Source organism: Alligator sinensis, unplaced genomic scaffold (genome assembly GCF_000455745.1).
Source record: "Alligator sinensis unplaced genomic scaffold, ASM45574v1 scaffold840_1, whole genome shotgun sequence".
NCBI lineage: Eukaryota > Metazoa > Chordata > Crocodylia > Alligatoridae > Alligator > Alligator sinensis.
Genome location: NW_005842643.1, coordinates 300,703 through 327,766, shown reverse-complemented (window position 1 = coordinate 327,766; position 27,064 = coordinate 300,703). Strand labels below are relative to the sequence as shown.

Below are 27,064 nucleotides of genomic sequence, written 5' to 3'. Positions count from 1 at the left end.
AGGAGGAAGAATATATGAGTTATCTGTGAAATCTATGTTCAAACTAGCTAGGGTTTGGCAGGTTTATCTGGAAGTAGTCACTGAGGCCCTAATCCTCCAATGAGTTTTACCCTTTCTCCCACCCAGAACACATCCCAGGATTGCCATCTTGAACACACTCCAAGTAAGCTGCTCACTTCACTTCATTAAGACTCACTGCATCTGGACATATTTGTCTAATAATGACCCCTTCTGATCCCTAAAGTATTGAGAATTGTTTTTTTAGGATGCAGTGACTTGTCCATTAACAACTGGACATGTTTCTAAATCTGAATAAGTCATGCAATCCGCAACTATTAGATTTATTGGTCCCTCAATTTAGTCTTCTGAACAGGTTCCCTAATAACACAATTTTCAAGTGCTTCTCCTTGGAGTAGCAAAGCATCCTTCCTTGATAGTTAGGGTGTGCATACAATTTTGAAGGACATCTGAGACGGACACACATGAGCACAACTCCCTTCTCTCCACGGATGAGCTGGGGCTGGCACCAGAGCAGCAACAGGAGTGTGAGCATGAGCTTGCTGCAAACCTTCCCCTCCCCCCGCCCCACACAGAGCCCAGAGCCAGCATCTACCAGCCACATCTGCAGCTGGAGCACACAGCTGGGCTGGGCCAAGTCGGTAAGTATGGGGTTCCTCCCCCTGGCACCAACTATAGCTCAGAGGTCTCCATTCCTCAGCAACGATTGGCACTGCTGTGATCCGGGCACCATGAGGACCCATCAAGGCACACCCCCCTATACACATGCCCCCCCATACACACATAAGTATGCCCCTCCCCTTGCACATGCATACACACACACACACGCACAACCTTGCAGCTCCCAGGAACCCTGATGGCAGGGTGGGATGGGACACCATGAAGCCCTGTGGACACAGAGAGCTTCCCCTCCCACTTCTGGCAGGCACCCAGGGCCACTATGTGCAGCCCATGCCTCGGTAGTGGTCCCAGTAGCAAGGCATGAGGTTGCTGGCAGCAGGTGGCCATATTGGCTCACCTTACACAGCTGCCTGAGCCCTGGCCCTAGCCTCCTCCCCTGGCCCAATCCTCACCCCAGGCAGTCCGCTGTCACCAGCTGCTGCTCAGAAGCTGGGATGGACAGGTGTGGGCAGGGTGGCACCATTCCTGGACTTTTGCTTCAATTTGCACTCACTGGTTGGTACAACTGGAGAGTCTATGAAATCCAGGACTGTCCCAGGCAAACCAGGACATATTCACACCCTATGGATAGGGGACCTAACAACTATCCAAAACGTCAGGCACAGCTAGAAGAAGGAACGTGCTGCTACATAAATAGGTATATAGGCAACCATTGATCCTCTGAATCATGGAGTACGTGTTAAGAGGTCGAGTCAGGTGCCTGATGAATCCGCTTGTGGCTGAAAAGCCCAGTTCAAGAATGACACAGCTTGTTAGAAGTTTCACAAATACGTGTGTTGTCCGAGTGGGAGTCCAAGTTTACAGCACAGTGCTTCTTTCTCTCTTGCTTTGCTTCCATCCACTGGATCAAAGCAGCTTCATATTGTTCTGCACCTAGCTCCAGGTGCTTCCTCCAGATCACATAGGAAGAGGCTATGTAAACACAAGGCCCTGTTGTTAATGTAGATATGCAGATTAAATTGGTTAGGACATTCATGACAGCACTGTACACAGAGACAATTTGTGTTTAATGTACAGTAGTAGTTATTTATTTAAAAATTCCTCTTTTCATGCTTTGTCTTGATATTCCAATAAATCGGTGTGGTACAGATGTCTTCACTGCACCAAGTTCCTTCAGTGTACAAATAAAAAAAAAGCTACCACAGCTGAGTGCTAAGAATAAATGCTTTTCTCCCCACCTCCTCATCTGGAGTATGAGAGCATATTCTACAGTCAAGAAATGGTTATGCTTCTTCTACAGGTTTATTTAAGTTTCAAGATTGGCAAAATAACCTGTTTCACATATTCCTGATGATTTTTTGCATTATGCTCAGCAGCCTGCTCACCCTAAGGGAAACAACAACATTGTTCACCCTTAATTGAATAACAAGATTACTTTACCTTAATCTGGGTTAATTACTGATTAAGGCGCTGATTCAGCAAGGTGCTTAAACACATGAATAGTTCAACTGAAGTCTGTGTGAATATCAAAAAGTAAACACGAGGTTTCTATTACCATTCACAGTTTCATTTACAACCCTGATATTTAGATGATAATTTAGTGTTGGGCAATCAGCTGTAAATTGTACTGTATTATCAGGATCCAGGCACGTCCTGTAATCATTTTCTCCTAGCACTATGGTGCATATAGCGGTTTACATAAGCACTTATCCTAAAGTTCAGCTTTACAGAGAAACACAGTTAACCTCAAAAAGGTCATGTTTATGTGATCCCTACCCCTCAGTCACATCGTTCCAAGTGACACCTTAAATTACATATGGGAGAGTCTAGTTTTATTGACTTTGCACACATTTGATAGCACTTTATGTAGCCAGTTGTACTGTTTCCCTTGTGAATTTTCACATATACATAAAGAGAAAAATATTGTTTAAAAACCGCACAGGAAAGCATGAGTGTGAAAGCCACAAGATCGCCAGCAAGATGCTGTACCAGATGCTATTTTTATTTTAAAAAGCCAAATAACTTCGGATAGACAGTGTAGGGCTAATGAACTTGCAGCATCAGAGGCAGAAGTCTTCTCTTCCATTAGATAGTTACTACAGATTGTATCATAACCTAGCAGGGATAAAGCGATGGCGGGCAGGGAGAAGGGTTTGGGAGGAATTGCGTAGAAATGTAAGAAAACATCTTGGTATCCCTGCTCCCACAATCTTTGGCTTCTTTACCAAGTCAAACAAGTTTGGTAGTGGTAGCTTCTCTGATGCAGACCCCTGCTCGTTAAGACAACAACCACCCCCAATTTAAAAAAAAATTTGGGTGGTGGCATCTTTCACTCATTCATGTGGACTGGATACGAAATCCTAGTGACCCAAACAGAAGTCACCCCATTTCCCAATCACTTCAGCCACTCTTGTCTTTGAATTGGTAGGCTAACAAGAGTTGGTTGGAGTGATGTTGAACGTAAATTCTGTAGTTAAAAAAAGTCAGTGCTGGCAGATCTCATTGGGCAGAAATCCAATTAAAGCTTACAGAAGCCTTGCCTGAATGATGACTGAAGATTGGCCCCATAAATGTAAATGGGAAATTAAAAAAAAAAGAAAAACCAAACTAAGCAAATAACCCCAACCCAAACATATGTAAACATATGTAAAACCAGATCAAAATGTTTCATCAGGTAAAAAAATTCTTTAAAGGCAGCTAACACTAGAGTGTTACCTTCAAAAATAAGACATACAAAATGCCTTCAAGTATTTGAAACAAGTACACATTAGGTAGTCTACCTCCTTAGCACTATGGGAGCACTTGGGCATACAAAACATTTAGGAACTATATAAGTTCAGCTTAAAGTTTTTGGCAGTTAGAATAATAGAAAATTAGGGTTGGAAGGGACCTCAGGAGGTCATCTAGTTCAACCCCATGCTCAAACCACAATCATCCCCCAACTAGATCATCTCAGCCATCCCAGTTCATGTTTTGAAAAGTTTATGCTTTTGCTGAAGATTCTCCTTATTTTATACCCTTCAAAAACATATTTTCTAAGCAATTCAGAGCCTAGGACAAAAATGCTAAAATCTGATCATTCAATTTTTCAATAATTTTCATTTTGGTCCTTACCCATAAAAGCATCCGCCAAAATACTGCTCCACCTCCACTCAGAGCATGTGCAGACACACACATACACCCACATACCCACACCCACATATGTTTAATAGCCAAATTTTCCAAATGGACTTGCAGTAGTTCAGCCAGTAGTAATTTTGATAAAGTCAGAGTTCTGCCTGAGAAAGACAGTGGGATTTGGACTTATATAGTAGCATAAATAAGGCGGGGGATGGGGGGGGGGGAAGAAGCAACTGGGGAAGCAGCCTTGGTGTTGCCTCTGTGTGTTTGGGGAATGGGAACACAAAAAAGCTGTGACCAGAGTACTGTTCTGGGTATCACATGGCTGCCCAGGGTACAGAACTGGCCAGCTATGCCTGTAGTCTTATGCTCTTAATAAGGAATGTATATCACATTAGAAATGTGTGCAGGCATACATGAGAAAAGGTGTGCCCCTCAACGAATTTAAGTGAATGCTAAAACTTCCCTTTTGCCTTTTTTAGAGAAACAATATCATTAAAAAAAAACCTTGCACTAAGACAAAAATCTATAATTATACCACAGAACTAAGGGCAGCAAAATACCTCCTCAAATGTGTTTCCTAGATTATGCTTTAGTATTTGACAAGTGAAGAAAACGGGCTATTAAAAATATACATGGGTTAAACACGTTCTATTCAGCATTTATTGCTCCTAGCGCTGTTCTTGATATGATTGCTAGTATACTTGTCTAACAAGTACTTTACATAAGGGAGTAGAGTCCCCAAAGAAAGTTTTTGCATTGGCAATATAGCTTCTCGCATAACGGGAGAAATACATACATAGGAACGGTACAAGTTTTTAAATATTCTGTTTACAAGTAGGCTTAAAGTAAACTTAGAAAAAGTTTTTTAGCATAATATATGCACAGAATAAGTATTTGCATAATTTAATTACTTATGGCTAATATCAAAGGCCTCTCTACCTACACTGAGTTAGCAGTGCTTATGGAAGGTGGTCTTAACCAGCATTTTATTTCCGCTTCCAGAAACATACCTGTTTCCAATTAATACAAATTGGATCAGGGTTTCTCTCCTTCCACTTTCAGCCTAAGCAGGCACTCAAGTTGAGACCTATGCTGCCATTATTCAGTGTTTACTAAAGAAGCATTAACCACAGTGGTATGTCACATTTTTACAGTGATCCAGTCATCTAATCAATATAACTTCTTGGTATCTAGCTAGAAGTAAAATGTAAATTAGATGTTTAGCCTAAAAATAAAAGCTTCCCAGTTGTACCACTTTCCTGTCCCATCCACACAAGTCAAAACTCTATGGATATTAGCAAACAGGAACAGAAAGTGAACAACAAGTTATCTGTACTGCTTCTATCTGGGAAAACATTTTGCTACAAGGCTTTAAAAATTAGAGGTGTCTTGGGAAACAAGAAGCCAAGCTTTGCCATTTTTATTCCTGGACCACTGTCTTAGCAAATATCATTTTATGCATGTCATTACCTGTGTTTACATCTTCTAGCACTGTTTTGTAAACAACTGATCATTTGATGTGCAAGTATCATAAGACAGCATAAAGTTTTATACACATGGTTCCACTTGGGTGCCATTCAGTTTGCTCTTGCTTTTGTTCTTAGAAAGAATTTTCTTGTTAAAGATGCGTGTTAGCGTTGCTCCCTTCTTTCGTGTTTCATCAGACACTGGCTGCTGCAAGTAAACAAGATCATTGTGCGATTGGCTCATTCCTGGATCCTTCTGATGGTGTCGGCGGCGGAAAAAGAGTTTTGCACTTTTTTTCAGAATTCCACCTGCATAAGTGAATGACAGAAAAAAAAAAATCGGGGAGATTTTAGGTAACCTTTGTTTTGGACCAAGGCCCAATTGTGTTTTTAAATAGAGTGGCACAGCTCCAGTTTAAAAACACAAACTGATCTTTAGTGTTTGCATTTAAGCTGCATCCTCTTGCACATTTGGTGCGCAAGATAGCTAGGAAACAAAGAATGCTGTGAGCTAATGTAAAAAATATTAAAAGTTCTACATGTTAGAGATCAATGCTACATCTGTTTTTGATTTTAGAAATATTTTTTCCACAATACTTAACTATTTGACAATGCAGGTAATGTACAGGCAAACTTAGCTAGATGCAAACTTTTTCAGTCCATACAAGGTGCATGCTACTGTATTTCCCCCACTTCTCCCATCTCATCCTTCCCAAGGAGTACACTGGGGAGTTCTAGCCTCTTAATTAGTGGAAATATATTTATTTGCTTCCCCTCACTCCATGCAAATGTTGTCATGCAAACAAACACTCTGACTGAGATTACAGTTATTATACACTTGCATAATAATTATAGTAAACAGTAAAGTCATAGAAGAAACAGTTAATCTACTGTAAGAGCAAAGAAGGATTCACTGATACTGTTGGGAGTACTAAAGAAAATGCCAGTTTGCTCTTGGTCCTCAAAGAAGGTGGGTGAATGAAAAGGAAGAAAAGCTACTGTAAAGAAATGGATTTAGGAAAAAATATTCTTATTTGTGACCTTCTGAATTCACCCACTTTTTAGAGCTAATCTGCAAGTTTTATAGGATTCTCTTCCCTACTTGCTTAGTGCCAGTTGCTCTTTCAAGGCCAGAAACACCACTTATGAATGTGCAACATTAACTGTGTGCTGCAACAATTCAGGAGTTTTGGGTCCTCTCATTTAATTTAGGTCTCAGTCTTTTAATACAGTTAAGTACAACAGGAAGCACAGCATGCGATGAGAAAGAGATAAGCAATGACCGGGAGAACACGTTCAAAAAGAGGGCAGTGGGGGAGGGCAGAGAGAGGAAACATATTCCACAAGCCACACCCAAGAGGTGTTTGCTATATTAGTGTTGATTTCTGCTGAAATAATAAGGGTATAACCAGTTATGCACAAAATAAAGGTGGCATTTTAATTCCAAATACAGGCTTGCAATGGCGTCTGCAAATAATGCCTTTTGATCAATGCTATGTTCAACATACATATACAAGTCAAATAATGTATTTCATGTCAGGTAGCCATGTCAGGTAGCCATACAGGGGCTACCTTTTCAGGCTGCGGGACAGAATGACTCAGTTTGGGTTAGAGGCAGGTAGCACATGAATGGCAGGCACTAGGAACCAGTTGGCACTGGCACCGGCACCGCTTTTCCCTGCAGTGGCAGAGGGGCCTTGGCAGCAGTTGCTTACCCCTGCCACCACATGGACACATGTCATCTGTGGACATTCCCCTCATGCCCCCTGTGGGGGATAAGTGGCAGCAGTGGGTGCTTTCCCTGTGCATCCACTGGGAAAAGCAGTGGTAGCAGCTTGGTTCTAGTGCCCACCCACACCGCACACAGCCTGCCTCTGACCTGAACTGAGTCAATCCGACTGCTAAAGCCCCACGTCTGTGGAAAGGGTCAAATGGTTCTGCAGGCTGCATCCAACCTGTGGTCTGTAGGTTGCCAAACCCTGTTCTAGATGTATCTGTCACCTTAGCCAGCTACAGATAATGTTGCCCAGCAGTTGCCACAATAAAAAGACCCATCTTCAGTCTGGGCTTACCCTTTTCCATGTTTGGGATCTGTCTCAGATTCCCTCCCCCAACAAAGAGCCGAGCCATTCTGCTCTGCTGTTAAAGTTCTTAATTCTTTGAAATGCTTCATGCATGGAAGTAAGAGCTTGACATCTGCCAGGGGACAGATTTCATGGTGGAATCAGGGACATGGATATTACAGTTCCCTGCAAAAACCACCTGAATTTGGCAAAAACTGAAAGTTTTGCGGTTGGCAAGTAGTGTTTCATTTTGCATATCCTCAGTACATACTCTTTAGAGTTCGGCAGCTCACTCCAACCCCACTCCAGACTCTTGTCAAGATGGGTTATTGAAGTGACAGGTAATGTTTTTATGTCCCAATCCTGTAAATCTTCCCCTCCCCACCCGCCCCTTTTTTTTGTGCATTTTTAATAAGGTAGCTTGAGTTGCTTATTAGTTTGAAACCTTTCCCTGGTAGCTATATCAAACCTGTTACATAGTCATTCCAAATATAACCAGAACCTCAAAGTAACTTCCTGTTCACAACACAGGTTATCAGTAAGCCTTTCATTACAAGAGCGTGGATTGTTTCTGGGAGCCGTTTAACAACAAAAATGTTAGAATTCTGTCTTCAATAAATGAATGTTACTAGCACAACTGAAACTGTGACATGAAGTACTAGCATGGAGTTAGCTGGTGCTGATACAGACCAGCACCAGCTGAATTGGTCTGAAGGTGAAGGTCTAGCAATCTAATTTTCAAATGACAACTATTTTGTGCAGAACTGACTAGTGACCTTTTCATCTATTCCTTCTTGGCAGACTTCCAGCAGATGGAAAACTGGTTCTCAAAATGAAGAAAACTTAGCATAACTTACTGGGGTCCCAGAAATCATGACATCCATCTAATGGAGCTCAGACTAGTACAAGAACAAAGTATGGTCTACACTGACAACTTTCCAATGCTTTTCAGTCACAACAGCTTGCATCCACGTCTCTAGCTCTGGCACCCATCACTATAGGATCTTCATGCCATTTGTTGTTGTTACTTACTGTGAATGTATAAACCAAAAAAGCCCAGAGAAGCCTTTGCATAATGCTGTACTGGAAATTAGCTGTGGCTGCTCCTACTGTTAATGGAATGTCTTTGTCTACAGACTTGTCCACATAGGAGCTTTTACACATAACTGTTGTGGAAAAAGATATCCCCCCCAACCACTGCATCCACACAGCAAGCTGTTCCCTATGTCGGTCAGAGCAACTGCTTACATATGGCAGGGATATACATGTGAAACACTACTTTGCTCTGCTACTGGGCACTGTGGGACTTGTCTTGTTTCCTTCAGGTATCCCACAGAGCACCACAACAGGAATTCTGGGACTTGGGGTCTAACACAGATTCTCAGGCTCCCTTTCCTGCCATCCTGAAACTCATCTGTTTGGCAAACTACTGCCACTCAAGCTGTTGTCAGCCAGTTTAAATAGGCTCCTGCTCTACTCTGTGATGCTAACTTGTTAACAAGCAGAACCTGATGGAGTTGTATGAGAATCATGCTACTGGGTGGCTTCAGCTCTGGAAGCCAGCTGCCACTCCACAAAGCAGTTTTGACCCCAGGAGCGGTGGGGCTGTGACAGTGCAGGGCTGTGACCAGCCCCAGCAACGCTGGTAGGGCACACAGCTGGGAGGGGAGCTGCTCCGGGGCTGGGATCTTGTGGCGGTGACTGTGTGGTCCTGAGCTGGGGCAGAGCTGCAATTCACTGCTTGCACACCTCTAAAGGGGTCTCCATATAAACCCGCCACAGTGATGCGGGCAGGGGCTGCTGGGAAATGGAGTCCGGCCGCTGGCCAGATCTGCCATTTTGCTCACCCCTGCCGTAAGTACTCCTCTAGCAGGTTCAGAAAGCATGTGGCCAACTGCTAGCTGGAGCCTCGCCACCCAACCGAGATCAGTCTGCAGATAAATTAAATTTAGCATGATCAGATCAACTGTTGGAGCTGTTGCCAGATGCATGCAGTGCTCTTAAAGTTTTATGGGGCAGATCACAAAGCTTCACATGCTCAGGAGGTTACTGCTGGGTTTCCATACTTGGGAGTTACTGAATTGTATTAGGGCAACTGCTGAGAACCAGGCATGCCTTGCTTCCAGAAAGACAGACAAATAGATGCACTTTGTGTAAGAAGTGAGCAGTGTGCTTTTAACATCTTATGAGTGAAAAGGCGATTATTGTAGCTTTTGTAATTGACACTTAGGTTAGTCATGGCTTCCAAGAGCTTTTGTTTAACAGTAAGCAACACAAAGAGTCAAGTAATTTGCTGTTATGAGATCATATTCCCTCAAATCACAGACAGATTTTTGGTCGGTTCCTAGATGCTACAGGGATGGGTGCTACAGAAATGTAAAGAGATGTCAGGAAATAGCAAGAACCACTCACATCTCTGCATTTGTTATTTTGAATCCAATAATCACGACCGGAGAGGGGCAGAGAGCTCTTCCTTTCTTTATATCCCCATGGTATTTGTACAGGCAATGGATTTACAGTTAAAATGATTTGCCATTATGGCCTACTCTGATAAGAGGTCTCAACGTAAAATACAAAATAAAAACATTTTTTTGAAGGGCAGGGGGACACAGGGAAGAAGAGAACAGAACACAAAGTTTTGCTTAACTTCTACAATAAGCATCTCAGTAAAGCTACGTTTTCTTTAAAAATATTAATATATTAAAGACAAGGCAAGAAGAACTTACTGTGTAGGCAATTAATTCTGGTTGGCATAGTAGTCCTCTTAAGTTTACAAAGGGAATGGGCAAGAAAGATGAAGTCAGAAAGGTAAGAAGTAAAAAAACTGAAATATGCAAGAGTAAAATAATAGTATGACTTTTTAACCATTAACACTATGTGATGTCTAAAAAAATAGAAAAAAATACATTTGGCAAATGCTCTCTCTCAAAATAACTGCAGAAGAGTTTAAAGACCAAAAAGCACGCAAAAGCAAAACTTTTCTTGAATTATCAAAACTAAAAATGAAAGCAGGTAAGGAGGGGAATCATGTTTCTGTTTTACTTCACAGAAATAATTATGCTGTCAGACAGCAAACATACAAGAGTATGAATCTGTAATGAACCATTTGCTTTGCTTTTCTGCTCAGCACGATACTGACATCCATGCACTATTGAAGAATGTGACACTTCACCTCAATGATGCACTGTACCTTTTAGCCTCTGTATTGCATCATGACGCTGCAATGCTTTTCCTTCATAAGAGAAGGTGAAATGCTGAGAACTATTATTTTAAATAGACTTCAAAAAAACATTCCCTTTACATTGGATTGTACAAAGATGAGAGTATTTCTGCATTTAAAGAAAACAAAGCTAAGCTACAATTGTTTGCTTGGGTTTATTAATTAATTAATTAATTTTCAGATAAGTTTTGCAAGAGTTCAGATGTTTAGTGAAATCACAGATACAGTAATTTCTAAATTACTAGGTCTCATCATGGTACAACTAAAGCACATGCAAAACACCATCTTCCTTTCTTCCACTAAGCTCTTCCTAGCCATTAGTATGTCAAATTACTCACTCAGCATGAGAGATTCAGGTCAGTGGAAAAAAAAAGGCATGGTGTGTTGGGGGTGGGGGGGAGAAACAAGACAGGAAAACCATGACTGAGTTGGAAAAACTCTAAGGCCCCTGGCAGACGTTCATGATCCCAGGCTCCCCCTGTACCAGGAAGTTGAAAGCATGGTACCTGGCAATCAGCTGATTGTCAGCTCGGCCAGGGACCAAACTAGAGACTGGGACCAGCCCTGGTGTCTCCACGGGTATGACAATCAGCTGATTTTTGTCTGGGTCCAGAGACTGCACTGGGGTCTGGAACATTTTTATGGCTCATTCCTCATTTTATGGCACCTTAAATCAGGTGTATGCATAGCGTCCTTCTTATTTATGCTGTGATTAACACCTTAATTGCAGAAGGAATATAACATGTAGAGGAAGCCTAAGATACACAGGAGATCTCTTTCAGATATCTCTCTGTTTGGGGGCAGACTTTTTAAATGGTATCTGTAAAGGCCAGGAAAAGAAGGCTTAACATGGGTGGGCTGCACAAGAATTGTGTTAGCTCCTAACATGCAGCCGTTAGACTTGTTTGTCATTAGTTAAGGGTTAGCAAGTGAGAAGGAGTCAATTGAACCAAATGCCCCCAGCACACCTTGTCTTTATTAGTCTCCATTTGACTATCCGTATACTCAGAACACAAGCAGTGAAACTGCTGCATTTCAGACATCAGTGGTAAGGAGAGGGAAGTGGGCTCGCAGGGGAAGAAAGGGTGTTGAGCCATAGGACCTCTTGGGTCACTTGCAGCCCATAGATACTTAATGGGCGTATCTACATGTGCATGTTAATGTGCTGCAATAAACTTCGGTGCTTATTGCACTACAGTATATTGCTCCTGGGCGCACATTTGCATGTGCACATGGGATCACAGCACGTTGAGCTGGGTTGGAGCAGCCCTGGCTGGCAAGAGGTCTGGTAGGGGGTCAGCCTGCCAGCCTGGGGCTGCTCCCCCCAGCTCAATGTGCTGTGGAGGGGCTGGCTGGGGCATGAGGGTACTTCAGCATGGGTCAAGCTGGCAGACAGCCTCCACACTGAAGCACCCTCATGCCCCAGCCTATCTGCATGTGAGCAGCAGCAGCAGAGTAAATTAGTTTACTCCAGCCTAATAGAGGTGCATGTGGAAACGCATGATGTTAACTGTGTAGCAAATTAGTTTACTGCACGGTAAATATCTAGTGTAGACATGCCCATTTAAGAAGAAACTATAACAGTTTGTCCCTTATTTAGAAAAAATAATCACAGCCTATGTTTCAATGTTTTAGTAGTCCTAATGCTTTAGAAAAGGACTAGAAGAAAATAAAAAAGCTAAAAAGGGAGAGAAGGAGAAACTGTTCAAATAGGTAATTTAATGTGTACAAGCAGCACTAAATGACTCAGGGATATGAGTATGCCTTTTGGGGGAGGGGTGTAGAATGGAGAAGTTACATACTTAGGAAAGATGGAGAGAGAGAGAGGAAGGAATAAGTAGTAACTGTGGATTTGTGCCATTGTCACCATCATACACATGGGCTTCCATTACTATAGGTCTAAATGGATAAGGATCAATTTGCATCAAGAAACTGGCAGTTTGGTCAGCAGCCTGATCAGACAAACCAGCTGGCTAGACTGGACTGAGAGGGAAATACCCTATTACTCCTGGTGTGTGTCTTTTCAATCCTTAAAAGAGGCAAAGTGCAGGGCACCTGCATTGTTCATGTTGTGGTTAAGTAGAGGACTCCAGTAATCAGGGCTATCATTTTGGTGCCTTTAATCAGAACCAAATCCACTCTGAGAAAAAAGGGAAGGAGGCATTGACTAGTACTGCTTGACACAGACCAGCTACAGGAGTCAGTTGTCTGATACCATACTAAGCATCTGTCAGAAGATGTCACCTACCTTTAGGTTTTTTCACACTCCCCGATTCGGAGACGCTTAATGAACTCCCAGACGTCTCTTCACAGTTCTGGTCTAACAGTGCGTCACTGTTCCATAGCTGGCTGCCATCATCCAAGCCCCAGGTGCTATGGTTACTTTCCTGTGGGTCAGTGTCAGGTAGTATTTGTGAAGCAGTCAGCGACAGCTTTTCATCTGAGGGGACTTCTGTGGTACAGTCCTCCACAGTGAAAGGGTCTTCTTTACACGAGCCATCCATGGCTGCTGCATAGTCCATCATCAGCGCAGCTTCGCTGTCCTGAGATAAGGAGGTCTGTCATGGAGTGGGGGGAAATAGGAGAAAGAAATACATAGAATGTTTTCTGGAGAAACAGTTTTCATCCCAAACTCTCATTATTTTTTTATGTTTCTATTTGCATTGCCCAGAGGCTGCCAGAAATCTAGCATTGTACTCTTTGCTCCTTCTTCCCAGCATGGAACTATATTAACTTTATCTTTAACAAATGAACTAGGCTTTGATTAGATCGGTAGTATTTACTTGAATCTAAATCAACCCTGAATTTAAGATGACCTCCCTTTCCAGGTATAGAATCCACAGCACGGAAAGCAGTGGCTGGAGGGGTCAGGTGACTAGGGGAGGCAGGAAGCCCCTTTGCCCTCTGTTCCGCGTCTTCCCCCTGCAGCCTTCCTGTCTCCACCTCCTGCCCCCGCCACCTGCACTCCCCACCTCCAGCTCCCCAGAGCCTCTGCCTCTCCCCACAGTATCTGCCTCTCCTCCCTGCCTTATTGTCAGACACTGATCAGGCTACAGTCCCTCCCCAGAGCACAGCACATAGAAGCGCAGCCCTTGCTAGCTGCATAGTAGTTGGTGCTGTTGATTGGCTCGGCAGGCAATGCAGCAGTGTCTGGGCAGGAGATGGAGTTTCCATGTGCTCTGTGCCAGGGAGGGAATCCAGCCCAAGTTGGAGCTGAGCTGCACCTGATAGTAAGGGGTGGGGGAGCTAGAAGTGCAAAGGGGAAACAGTTGTGTGTGTGGTGGGGGAGGATGCTGCTATGGTCTGACTCAGGCTGTGACTTTGTATGCAAAATCTAAGTTGAGGGGCTTTCTTCCCCATATTATGACTGAAGGAAAAACCTTGTCTTAGATTCGAGTAAATATGGTATATTTTATTTATACATGCACAGACATGCACACATACATACACACGCCTAGTCACCACTAGTCAGTATGGCTGCCTATACATGTGCTCACTGGCATTCTAATTAGAACAATTAATCGAGTCTGCTCCACATTCCAATTAGAATGCTTCAGCATTTCTAGCAGACACGGGGCTGGAAGGGATCTCGGAAGATCATCGAGTTCAGCCCCCTGCCCCAGGGGTAGGAAGTCAGCAGGGATCATGGGATCCCAGCAAGATAAACATCCTGATGTCTTTTGAAGGCGTTCAGTGTAGATGCTTGAACCACCTCCAGCTGCAGTCTATTCCAAACCTTGGGGGCTCGGACAGTAAAGAAGTTCTTCCTTATGTCCAGCCTGAAACGATCATGGAGGAGTTTGTGACCATTCAACCTTGTCATCCCTTGGGGCACTCTGGTGAACAGATGTTCCCCCAGGTCCTGATGAGCACCCCTGATAAACTTATAGGCGGCCACCAGATCACCCCTGAGCCTGCACTTTTCCAGGCTGAAGATTCCCATGGCTCTCAGCCTCTCTTCATAAGGTTTGCTTTCCTGACCTCTGATCATGCACGTGGCTCTTCTCTGCACCCTCTCAAGCTTCTCCACATCCTTTTTGAACTGTGGAGCCCAAAACTGGATGTAGTACTCCAGCTGCGGCCTCACCAAGGCTGAGTACAATGGGAGAATGACATCCTGGGATTTACTTGAGAAGCATCTGTGGATGCAAGCAAGCATTTTGCTTGCTTTACTAGCAGCAGTATCACACTGCAGGCTCATGTTCATCTTGTAGTCAATGATGACCCCCAAGTCCCTTCTGTCCATAGTGCCAGCCAGCATAGCACTGCTGAGCCTATATGGATGCTGCAGGTTTTTCTTCCCAAGGTGGAGAACCTTCCATTTTTCAGTGTTAAACACCATCAGGTTCTCATCTGCCCATTTCCTGAGCCTGTCAAGGTCAGCCTGGATTGCCCTCCTGTCCTCAGGTGTGAACGCTTTACCCCAGAGTTTGGTGTTGTCGGCAAACTTGGCCAGCCCGCTTCTGATACCAATGTCCACATCATTAATGAAGATGTTAAATAGTATAGGCCCAAGGACAGAGCCTTGGGGGACCCCACTGGTCACAGGGCACCATGATAAATGGCTTCCATCAATCACCACACTCCTCCTTTGTCCAGGTGATAGGTCACCTGGTTGTAGAAGGAAATGAGATTGGTCAAGCAAGACCTACCCGCAACAAACCCGTGCTGGCTATCCCTCAGAATGTTGCCATTGGCCAGTCTGTTAAGAATGGACTCTTTGATAATCTTTTCTAAGATCTTCCCTGGGATAGCGGTCAGGCTGATGGGCCTATAGTTTGCCAGATCCACTTTCCTCCCTTTCTTGAAGACAGGCACCACATTGGCCTTCTTCCAATCATTGGGCACCTCACCAGAGCACCAGAAATTCTCGAAAATCTGTGCCAGGGGCTGAGTTATGATGCTAGCCAGCTCCTTGAGTAGCCTGGGGTGTAAACTGTCAGGGCCAGCTGACTTGAAGGTGTCCAGCCTCTCAAGGTATTCCTTCATGAGGTCAGCATTGATGTGGGGTAAGGAGTCTCCTTCACCCAGGCCTCCCGGTCCCGTAATGGGCAAGGGTGTCCCATAGGACTGGTGAAGACCGCCGCAAAGTACCCATTTAACAAGTTGGCTTTTTCCTGGGTGTCAGTTGTCCCATCTGATTTAGCAGGGGTCCAATATTGTCCTTGCTTTTCCTCCAGCTCCCCACATATCTAAAAAAGGACTTTTTATTATCCTTGATACTTGTAGCTAGATGGAGTTCCCTTGCAGCCTTGGCTTTCCTGCTGCAGCATCATGTGTATTAAGCCCCCGCACGTTTTAAAATGGCCGTGGGGCACTTTATCTAAACCTCCTCAAATGAAGTTTAGATAAAGCGTCCCACAGCCATTTTTAAATGTGTGGGGGCTTAATACACAGGACAGTGAGGGTGAATTAGATATTACCCTCCCCCTACCACCTCTGAACACGTATATAGGCAGAATGAAACTTGCATAGCTGCAAATCCAAAGGAAGAAGTGAGAATAATGAAATTTATCAGCAAAATTATCCACTGGGTTGCACTGGGGTATGTGCTGCTTTTATAAACAACTTCTGTATTTTGTTCTTAAAATGTAATTCAACTTCCCCTCTTCCGGCTGCTGAACTCAGTTCTTCAGGTCTTGCCTCCTTTCCCACCCCCAATCCTTTGCAAATGTACATGTAGAGAAGGAATTAAAGCAAGACACATCAATTTTCACAAGACCTAAAGCGTGCTTAAAAACATAAGGAATGGACCCAACCAACCAGTTTTGCAACTTTATGGTTGCAAAGAAGGCTTTACAGATTAATATTAATCGATTCAGTTTTGCCATCATCACTTGTAACTTAATTCCCTGCACCACATTGGGGAAAAAAGGAAAGAGAAGCCAGAGCCTTATCAGTTCACATTGCTTCTCCTACATTCTCCCTCTTGTCCCAAGGGTTCTGAGAAATGGCAAACACTGCAGTACACTACCAAGCTGCTCTGCAGCTTGAAAAAGCTATGACAGGAAATGCACTGAAGCTATCTGAGCAGCAAGAAGGGAGATGGGAGTTAGGCAGGGCAGTCAAAAGGTCATATTGCGAGGGTGAGGGAGCTTTTAAAGAGAAAGCCTTCTCTTGTCCCACAGGCAAGAAGGGATGTGTTTGCACATTGTCAAAAGTCAAAGAACCTTTTAGAGGCAGATATAAAAAGCTGAAGCCCAACCAGAATCCAGGCACACTACACAGCTAAAACACTGTCACCAGCTGCTGGATTCCCAATAGGATGTTATCTCCACATTGGTCCTCCCAAACTCCTTAACATCCCTCTCCTCCACAAGATATTATTCTTTGCATAATAAGGCTACATATTAGGATTAACTTGAAACATTTCTTGAAGCAATGGACATTTATACATGTCCTCCGGGGGGACTTTAATTAGAGTGGCTTCAAGAGCTGCTCTAATTAAAGCATTTGTAGCATCACGTGTATCAGCATCACCACGCTGAAAAATAAATGAGCTTTAGTTAAGGCGCCCCTGCTGCGATTTTTCGGCACAGGGATGCTGATACACGTGACACCGGAGTCTGCTGGAGCATGGTAATTACCATGTTCCAGGACTCGATTAATGAAGTCTGCTCTGATGCACTGTAATTATAGCACATTGGAGCAGCCTCCCTGCATGTGTATAGGCACCCACTGAGACTATAAGCCTTTTTTTGGGGGGAGAGGAAAACATACCACAAGGTTGAATGGTGGAGATGAGAACATGTATTAAAGGGCACAAGTCTTTTCAGTACACAACATTAAACAAGACCATGATGTTCAACTCTACCTTGGACACTCCTGATATAATAATGGTGCTTTTCTTTCTAGGAGATTTCAGTTTCTGCTTTGCAGACTCACTTAACTGTCGAATGGCTGCTTCAGCAACTGGATCACTGCCATTCAACACCAGCAGCTCTGAAAAGAAAGGAAAGTGTTTATGGTGGGGGAAAAAAAAAAGAAGGCAAGAACTGAAGAACTGAGTTCAAAAGCAGGAAGAGGGGAGGTTGAATTGAATTTTAAGAAAAAAAATACAGAAGTTGTTTATACAAATTGCACGTACCCCAGTGCAATCCAATGGATCATTTTGCTGGTAAGTTTCATTATTCTCACTCCTTCCTTTAGATCTGGGGCTATGCACATTTAATTCTTCAGCTTCACATACAACTATTTGCAAAATGCCTGAAGTGGCCTTAAGGGTCTATGGAAACTCTAATTTTAAGTGTTTAATGTGCACATACTAGGCACAGCAGTGCAGGGACTGAATCTACTCCTCCTTCCTACCCTGATTTTGTCCTCAGGCCAACAGTTTCTTATCTTCCAGCAACTTCTTTGACTGCTGAAAGAGCAGCATAGCTAGCTATGCTGATTGCAGGCTGTCCTACATGCACTCTTGGCTACTCTGAGAGGAGGAAAATGCCACTGCATGTCTCATTTCAAGCTAGATATGATGATCTCATGAATCTTTCCAATTAGCAACTTCCATGACTCTTCTGAAGGATGTGATGGTTGTTGTGATGAGGAGTGACAATTTACTTTAAACGGAAGGAGCTACAAAATAGAATCCAGACTAAAGATCCCACAACCCACACCATGAATTTTAACATTTTTTATCTTGTATTAATCATGTGATTTATAAAGGTAGAAAAGCAGGCACAGCAAGGATACACAACTTGCCCAAGGTAATTCAACTGGGAAAAGAATCCAGCCTTTTGATTTTCATGTGCTACCTTCCATCAAGTTAAGCCCAAAGCATCCCTTCTGGTTGGCAGGCTTGGTACTAGCCCAGGTGGCAATTTCTGAAGTTTTCCCTCCCAGTTTCATGTATTGTAGCCTATGGTGGAAGGGGTTTAGCAGCTGTGGATTAGATGGTTTTGCCCCTTTTAAATTCCACAGCCTGACTGCTGCTCTTTTCCCTTCTCTCATAGCAGATGGTTTCTGAAAAACTAATTCCTGTCTTGACAGACGTCTGCTGTAACCCACTGTTCTTCCTCTCTCTGTGACCTCTGCTAACACAAACACTGCAGTACGTGATCAAAGGCAACAGCCTATGGGTGTGCTGTTTAATGGATTAGGTTAATCCAATACACAGCAGAGACATAGGTACACTAATTGCAAGCTTCAGATGTTTTCCTTTTACCTGTATCTGAAGATGATAAAGTTTTGCTGACTGGAGCACCATGACAGCTAATTGCTTGAACAGAAAAATCCTTCTCAATCACCTTCACCTTCACAGGAGTTTTCACAGGAGACTCTGAAGAAAAAAAAAGTTTCCCTATTATTTTTCTCTGGACACTTTAGCAGTAGTTATTTGTTCTACATGTCTGGAAAAAAAAGTTCTTCTCCCAATGTAAACTTAGCTTTTAGAAGAAGCCTAATGAATTTGCAATAGAAGTCACTAATAATATAAAAAGAACTCTCATGACATTTTAAAATGAATGAATTCTGTTTAGAAGATTATTTAAGTATTATTAAAACATTCCAGACAGAATACAGGTGCCTTAAAACTGACACAATAGATTTAGGAAAATAGGGCATGTATACAGGTGCTCCGGGAGTTAGGGGGGAGGAAGGGGGGGGAAGAATGGTACTTAAATTAGAGCCGCTTTAATTAAAGCACCCGGAACATCACGTGTACGAGCATCCCCATGCTCATAAAAAGGTGGTGGGGTGCTGAGTGAGCTTTAGTTAAAGTGCTCCCACCACCATTTTTCAGCGCACATGATGTTGCAATCTGCTGGAACATGGTAATTACCACGCTTCAGCAGACTTGATTAACTGAGTCTGCTGGAGTCTGCTCCAACACGCTGTAATTACTAGTTGACTCACTGTCCATAGTTTCTGCCCTCCTCACTATTTTGGTGTTTTAGGTTTTCTGCCTATTGCAGAAGGGCTAACATCACCAGACACATAGTCAAACCAGACACTGCAAGCTTCTTCACACAACACTGCTGATCCACTTTAAAAATAGTTGTGTGGTTGAGGATTAAAGAGAGGCACAGCCTAGTCCGTAATAAACTCTGCATCTCTGGGCAGTCTCTGCAAGACTCTGCAAGACTTGAGCAGTTTTACTCATTTCTCTGGTAGTTCTGTCACGCAGACAAGCATCTGCCAGATACCAAAAAAATTGTTTTGATTGTGATTCTGATCCTGAAATCTTAAGGTCTGCTTTGTTCAAAATTCTACTGCATATCCTAACTCTTTAATGCCTGTGGAGTTATCAGATTGTTCTGTAGTACGGATTCCTGACTCTTATACAAGCTACATGCTAGCATAGATTGGCATTATAGTGTTGGGGAAGAAGAACAAAAAAATTATTAAAACTAAGTTTAAAACGGTACACAGTACTATGGCTCAGTTTGCATCTTCTCTCATCTGTACATACATGGAGGGGACAAGCTGCAGAATCAAAGAAAGAAAATAATAGTCTAAAACAGGGCTTGGAAGCACACTCAACACTTTCTGCCACCCTCAACTTCCATGAGTACCTGAGACAAACAGCTATATCTTGTACGAGAGCATTGAAGGTAGTCAGTGTCACCTTTTTGCAGGGACAGACTGATTTAAGTCAACTTAACAATTGTACAAGAAAAGATACAAATCTACTGCATATGGGATATCTGTAGTAGCATCATATGTCCACAATCCCCCCCCATTTAGATATTCACACATATATACATAAAACCCAAACTTCACAAGAGAGAAACCTCAGATATTCAAAATATCCACTAAGAGAAACCTCAGACAATCCTCTCTCACCTGATTTGTCAGGAACCTAACTCTGTTTCCACTAAAGAATTCTTTCGGTTGAGCTCAGTGGCGTTAGAACAAACATCATGCAGAAGAAATTTTTTTACTTCCCGTCACAAAAAACCCGATAGATCTGGACAGCATTACTATTTCTGCACCTGTCCCTCCACAAGTAACAAGCAGCATGCAAACCTGTGCACACATATGCTCTTCAGAAACAAACCTAGATTTACATTTTAAGCTTAACAGTCTCCTCACCTGAGCTCAGAGGAGAAGATCTTCCTTCTAGACGAGGTTTGGTTTTTACAGCAGTGACAGTAGTGACTACAGTGCCACAGGGCATCACAGTTCGATCCTTCTCTACCTTAGTAGCGGGGAGCTGAACAGGAACTTGCCAGGACCTTAACTCACTGGGTTCAATATAGGAGAACTAGAAAAAAAAAGAAGAAAAAAAAAAGAAAAATCTGTATTTAGAAATAAGAACTGAAGCTTAAGAGAAATGGGCATGATTTCCATAATTCCAGCTGCTGTCCCTTTCTTCAGTTAAAATACCCAAATTATTCCTTAAAAACGTTTCCCTTTAGAAATCACAGCTTTTATTTGGAAGACAGGTAGGGTCAGATTCAGTGTTACTCTGCAGCTGCATACACTAGTGTTAAAGCAGCACACAGCTATTCTGATTTAGTAGCAGTTCACATCCACTTTGAGCTGGTGTGAATATACACAAGGCAGGACCTGCACTCTTCTGACCCTGAAAGCCCAAAATACAAGCATGTTGATACCTCTGCCGTGACAGATCCTAACACAGGGCTACCACAGCTGGGTCTGCTGTTCAGTGTAAAGCTCTGCTGTCCGGAAGGCTGCTTCTTGAACAAGTCTAAAGGTACTGCTGCCCATGCTGAAAAGGTACCTAAAATAAATGGGGAAAAAACACCACTATAAAGCCACATCTCAGCTTTCAAAATGACCATATCAATAAAGATATTGATAAGGTTCGAGGGAGAAAAGTAAAAGACCACTGCTACTTCAGACTGTTGCAGCACCTAATAGTGTAAGGAATAGTGCCCTTGGCCATAAGGATGGGTCTTGAGCACACCTTGTCTACCTACTCCTACTTGAACATGCCAAACCCAGGAAGTGTAAAAGAGTACCTATGTACATGTGTGCGTGCAAAAGGGAGGATGATATCCCAGAGCACCTTCAATGGCATATTTCTGAGCTGGGGTGCATGAGTGAGAGGGGTGTATTCAGGAGTCCTTGACCTTTCACAATAAAGGTACAGTGCAGACGTTCTGTATTGTGCTACAGAAGGTATGGGGGCGGTAGGGGTGGTGTTAATCTGAAAATAGCTCTAAAGAGGGAATTGAAGAAAAGCATTTGAATTCTTAAGTTTCTTCAGCTGCCTTTGTTTTATATTTTAAAGAAGGCCCTCTGGATTCCCATTAGATGGGCAAAATGCATTAAGAATGCTCTTCTACTGGTCTTTGAGTGGGGAGTTCAGATTCTCTCCCTCAAGTCACCACATATTTGTACCTCAGGGCTGTCCAACTCACTTGGCCCCATGGGCCAGATCCAGGCCTGCATGCTGCCTCTGGGCTGCCAGCTGGATAGTCCTGCTATACCTTTGTACCCATGAATGTTGGCAAGGTAACAAGTATGGGACAATTTATGGGAAGAGGCTAGGTTGGCAAGATCACTGGAGCATCACAAAGACACAATGTACCAAAACTGAACCAAAAAATCCCGCCTCAATGAATAACATGAGCACAGTGTCTATCAGTACCGTGCACAAGTATTGTACGTGCCAATTTGAGCATGATGGTATAGGCAATGAAATGAAGAAATGTACATTACATCATGATTTGGGCTGCTACTCATACACGCTGATCGTACAGCAAACGGTTACCACAATGTTTTTCCGGCTGAATGCACACGGCTTGGCTAGTTAATGGAGGAGAATTACACAAGCAATATAATGGAATGTCTGAACAGCTACTGTAATTAACCCAGCAGGAAATTCATTTCCAAGTGGCTACTGGTGAGAAGTGAGTTTGGCAAGGCAACAAGCACAGATTAAAGTTACGTTAATTTTGCTAACAGTACTGTTACAATCTAAGATGACACATTCTCCTTTACATTTATCCAGGTGTTACTCTTGGAAGACACAAAAATTCTACAGTGGCAAAACTACCAATTTCAACTAGTATCTTTAAGCAATAAAGCCAAGACCTCCATATTTAAAAAAGCAGACATTTCTGTCTTTTTACTGCCATATTGCAGCTTAGGGTCTGCAGATGAAAAGGTAAATCTTAAAAAAATGCCGTTTTACCAAAAAGAATCTGATAACAAACATCCCATATACTCTATAAATCCCTATCAACAATTAAAAACCTAAAATAATCAAAACATAAGCCCTTTCTTGAAGCAGAGTTCTGACTGGAAACTGAGAAGGCCAAAGACACCGTGAAATCCTTAGAAGATTTTATTACTGCTATCAATTTTCACATAAAAGGCACTCATACTTTAAACAGGCAGGAGCATGATGATCCAAAACAAACACAGGTTTGCACTAAAAGATGGTAAGAACATGATGCAGCAAACATTTGCAATAACTGGAAGAGTCTAGCAACAAATTTTGGTAAGCAACGATGCAAACTTAGTATCTAGAATTAAAACTTACACCCTTAATAATTGTTTTGAGGAAATTATTCTACAATTCAGGCAATTTCTGAGCTTTTCTTTCCCTCTAGACACACACATAAATTCTTTAAAAAAATGCTTCTTTGCATCCCAACACACGTACACAAAGCCCCCTACATTAACTTGCTGAAAAAAACTTTTTCCATCTTTTTGCTACATCACTATTTCTCCTCCAAAAACTCACTTATTTCCATTGAAAAAGAAATCTACGAACCAAGGGAATTTTTACAGTCCTAATTTCCAAAAGTGGGGGAAGTAACTCAATATGAAATATGCTAGCTATCCATACCATACTTGGTGTGGGCTACAGGGGATGACCTGGGGGGAGGGATCTGCAGATACAAGGTAACCTACGGGTTAGTGACCATCAATTGACTGGATTTCCAATCCGGCGAAGGGTGGAAAGATAACCGTAGGGCAGAAGTGATAGACTTCAGAAAGGCCAACTTCAATATGCTCCGGAGATTAGTTAACAAGGCACTGATGATCAGGAGCATTGGTGAGATGGGAGTCCAGGAAGGGTGGTCGTTTCTAAAGGGAGCGATCCTTCAGGAGCAGGAAGAGACAATCCCATTGTGCATGAAAGGAGGCAAAGGGGACAAAAACCCCTCTTGGCTGAACAGGGAAATCCAGGAAAGCCTAGGGGAGAAAAAACAGGCATACAGGCTGTGGAAGCAGGGGGTAGCTACCAAGGAGGAATATACCTACTTGGCTCACACTTGCAGGGAGTCAGTTAGAAAGGCCAAAGCTGCAATGGAACTTAGGCTGGTGATGAAAATTAAAGACAACAAAAAGTCCTTCTACAGGTATATAGGGAGCAAAAAGAAGGCACAGGCATAGGACCCCTACAGGGAAGACTAAGGCAATTGGTGACAGATAGGAGGGAAAAAGCTGAGCTCTTCAGTGAGTTTTTTGCTTCCGTATTCCTCAACATGGATCAGGACAAATCTCCCAATTGGATTAAAGACGAGCACAGGAGGGAAACCAGGCCACCAACTGTTAGTGCCAACTTAGCAAAGGGACACTTGGAGGGGCTGGATGTGTTTAAGTCAGCAGGCCCAAATGATCATCATCCAAGAGTGATGAAGGAACTGGCCAATGTCATAGCAGAACCACTGGCCAGGTTGTTTGAACACTCATAGTGCTCAGATCAGGTCCCAGAGGATTGGAAAAAGGCCAGTGTGGTCCCTATTTTCAAGAAGTGGAGGAAACAAGATCCGGGTAACTATAGGCCAGCCAGCCTCACCTCTGTCCTTGGGAAAACCTTTGAAAAAATTATTAAGATTATTAACATTTGTGGGAGAGTCCAGCAGGAAAAACAATGCTGAAGGGCAACCATCATGGGGTCATAGCAGGTAGATCCTGCCTCACTAACCTCGTTTTGTTTTATGACCAGGTCACAAAATGCTTAGATGCAGGGAACAAGGTAGATGTTATCTACCTGCATTTTAATAAGGCCTTCAATATGGTATCTCATCCTATTCTCACAGATAAACTGAGCAGCTGTGACATACATGATAACACAGTCAGGTGGATGGCAAATTGGCTAATACAGGCTTGTCCAACATACGGCCCGTGGGCCACCATGCAGCCTGCCAAGCCATTTTATCTGGTTGGGGCCGGCGGGTGGGGGAGGGGGGGGGAGCTGCCCCCCCCCGCGGGGCCGGGCTTGTCACGTGAGCTGGGTCCTGCCACTGCCGCCCTGAGGGCTGCACGGTGCGGGGCTGCCCCAGCCGCGCCTGACAGGATGAGCTGGGGACAGCACCGGCTTTTACTCCTTTCCGGCTCGGCCTCTTGCCCCCGGCATCCCACCCACCTCCGGGGATCCACTGGGCTCGGTGGCCGCGGGGTGTCAATGGGACATGGTGCTGTCTCGGACGGCCAGGGCCAACTCGAGTTACGCTCGTACGTCAGGGCGGGCTGGTGAATGGAGAGGCAGACACAACTTATTGGTTGCAAAAAACTTTACTCACGCTGCTTGCAATCACGACGCAGGTGGTCCGGTCGTCGGAACAACCACATGAGTTGCTCCAGCTGGCAGGGCCCAAGCCAGTTAATCCGTCCGCAATTCGAAGCCGGCGGGGAAAGGGGTACGTCAGGGTTGCGCTCGGTGACGGGAAGAAAGATCGATAGGTGATCAGTCTATCGATCAGCAGCCGCAAGTCAGATAACTTCAGAGGCACTCTGCAGCGTGCTCAAAGCTCTTCGACTTGGGCGGAAGTTGCGCGGAATTTTAAACGGCCAGCGAGCCAATTACTAGCCGCCACGTGTGAATAATTTAGCACTGGCCAATAGCGGGGCACAAATTTGCATCCGAATAGCGGGAACTCTTTGCACCGTGCATTTCTGTGCTGCAAAGAAGAAATGCATCCTGCAAAGGAAACTGCAAATTGGCGGGAACTCTCTCTTACACGCGGGTTCTCAATTGCAGCAGAACACTCTGCCGTGCAAAGGAGCTCTCATGTGGCCAGGAAATTCCATAGTGCCGAGGCACAAAAATCACTGGGTTGTGACAGGTGCCTGGAGCAGGCAGTTGGCAGGGCAACCCCGGGGGGGCCTCGGCAGGCAGGGTCCTGGTGTGACCTCTGCAGGGCAAGGCGGTGGGAGCTGGTGTCTGCTGGACCCCGTGCTCCGGGCTCGCAGCGCTGAGGCCGCCAGGGCTGCATGCACGGGCAGCCAGGCACCACGGTGAGCGGGGCTGTGCGGGTGAGGGGCTGCGGTGCAGCGGCCACCTCGCTCCAGCCCCCCTCAGGCAGCGCCGGCTTGTGGGGCTGTGCTGCTTGGGGGATGGGGATGTGGAGCTATTTATTTCTCCCCTTCAGTCTCTGGGGCAGTAGCTGGCTGGATGCAGAATGGGTCCCTCCTGCCCCTGCCAACCAGCAACCTTGCAGTAACAGGCAGGGGTAGTAGGGCTGCACAGGCAGGGTTTCTCTGGCCCAGGACAGAGGGTGTTTGAATATGGCTCACCGGCCCACTGGGTGATAAAAAGTTCATGATCTGGCTCCACATTCAAAAAGGTTGGACACCTCTGGGCTAACAGGATGTACCCGCAAAGTGGTCGTGGACGGATCACCATCGACCTGGAAAGATGTGAGCAGTGGAGTTCCCCAAGGTTTGGTCCTTGAACCAGTGCTGTTCAATGTCTTCATCAGTTACTTGGATGAAGGTATGAAGAGCACTCTGTCTAAATTTGCAGATGACACCAAATTATGGGGTAACATAAACACACTAGGGGGCAGGAAATGAATCCAGGCAGATCTGGACAGGTTGGAGAAGTGGGCAGAGTAGAATGGGATGCAATTCAACAAGGACAAATGCAAAGGGCTGCACCTAGGGAAAAGGAATCACCAACACACTTACAGGCTGGGGGATGACCCTCTCATCAGCACTATAGCAGAAAGGGATCTCTGAGTCATAGATGACTCCAAGATAAACATGAGCTGCCAATGTGATGAAGTGATTAGTAAAGCTAACTGCACTTTATAGTTGTCACGGCGGGGTCCTGCAGGAGGGCCGTGATCTCCTTAAGGCCCTCTCTCCGTGCCAATTCGGCCCAAGGGCACCCTCTATTCTCGCCCACCACGTCTTTGATGTTCAGTAAATATGTTGGGAGGCTGCCTTACGTCTCCTCGGCACGGTTAGTTGGGACTTCCGTCCCTGTGTTCTCCCTGACCCCACCAGGGGTCTCCCGGTACCCTGGGTGCGTTCCAGGCACCCTAGCCTTATGGGCTACGCGTGGCTCCTACCAACCCCTAATACCACGCCCCAAACCTCGCAGATGTGATAGATGTTGGTGTGTCTCTCTATACGTACACTGCCCCCTTCTCTGGGGCCTTCTCTCATAAGGCGCTCCCCTCTTCGGGGCTCACCGTGCCCACCTTGGGCTTCCTAAAATGCTGCCCCCTTCTCTGGGGTCTTTTCTAGCGCTGCCCCTCTTCTCTGGGGCCTCCCCTAAAAGTGTCGTCCCACTCAGGGACCCTTGCTCGCTCTGGGACCCTGTATCGAGCCTCCGGTCTTTCAGGCCCACTGCGCTGCTTCCCCTTTTCCAGGACACTGTGCTGCTATCCCCTTTCCCTCGG

General features: G+C 44.4%; 1 protein-coding gene across 1 annotated transcript in view; it reads right to left on the bottom strand.

Annotated features, from left to right (window-relative positions):
* Window positions 1-1,704: 1,704 nt before the first annotated feature.
* C2CD2 (C2 calcium dependent domain containing 2) overlaps window positions 1,705-27,064 on the bottom strand; it is a 69,942-nt gene continuing 44,582 nt past the window's right edge. The window contains exons 11-16 of the mRNA XM_014524646.2: window positions 21,068-21,195; window positions 20,544-20,715; window positions 18,676-18,789; window positions 17,326-17,453; window positions 12,760-13,069; window positions 1,705-5,537 (exon numbers count right to left, since the gene is read on the bottom strand). Of these exons, the coding sequence (XP_014380132.2) occupies window positions 5,311-5,537; window positions 12,760-13,069; window positions 17,326-17,453; window positions 18,676-18,789; window positions 20,544-20,715; window positions 21,068-21,195 (1,079 nt within the window). The 3' untranslated portion in view covers window positions 1,705-5,310. The remainder of the gene's footprint in view (window positions 5,538-12,759; window positions 13,070-17,325; window positions 17,454-18,675; window positions 18,790-20,543; window positions 20,716-21,067; window positions 21,196-27,064) is intronic.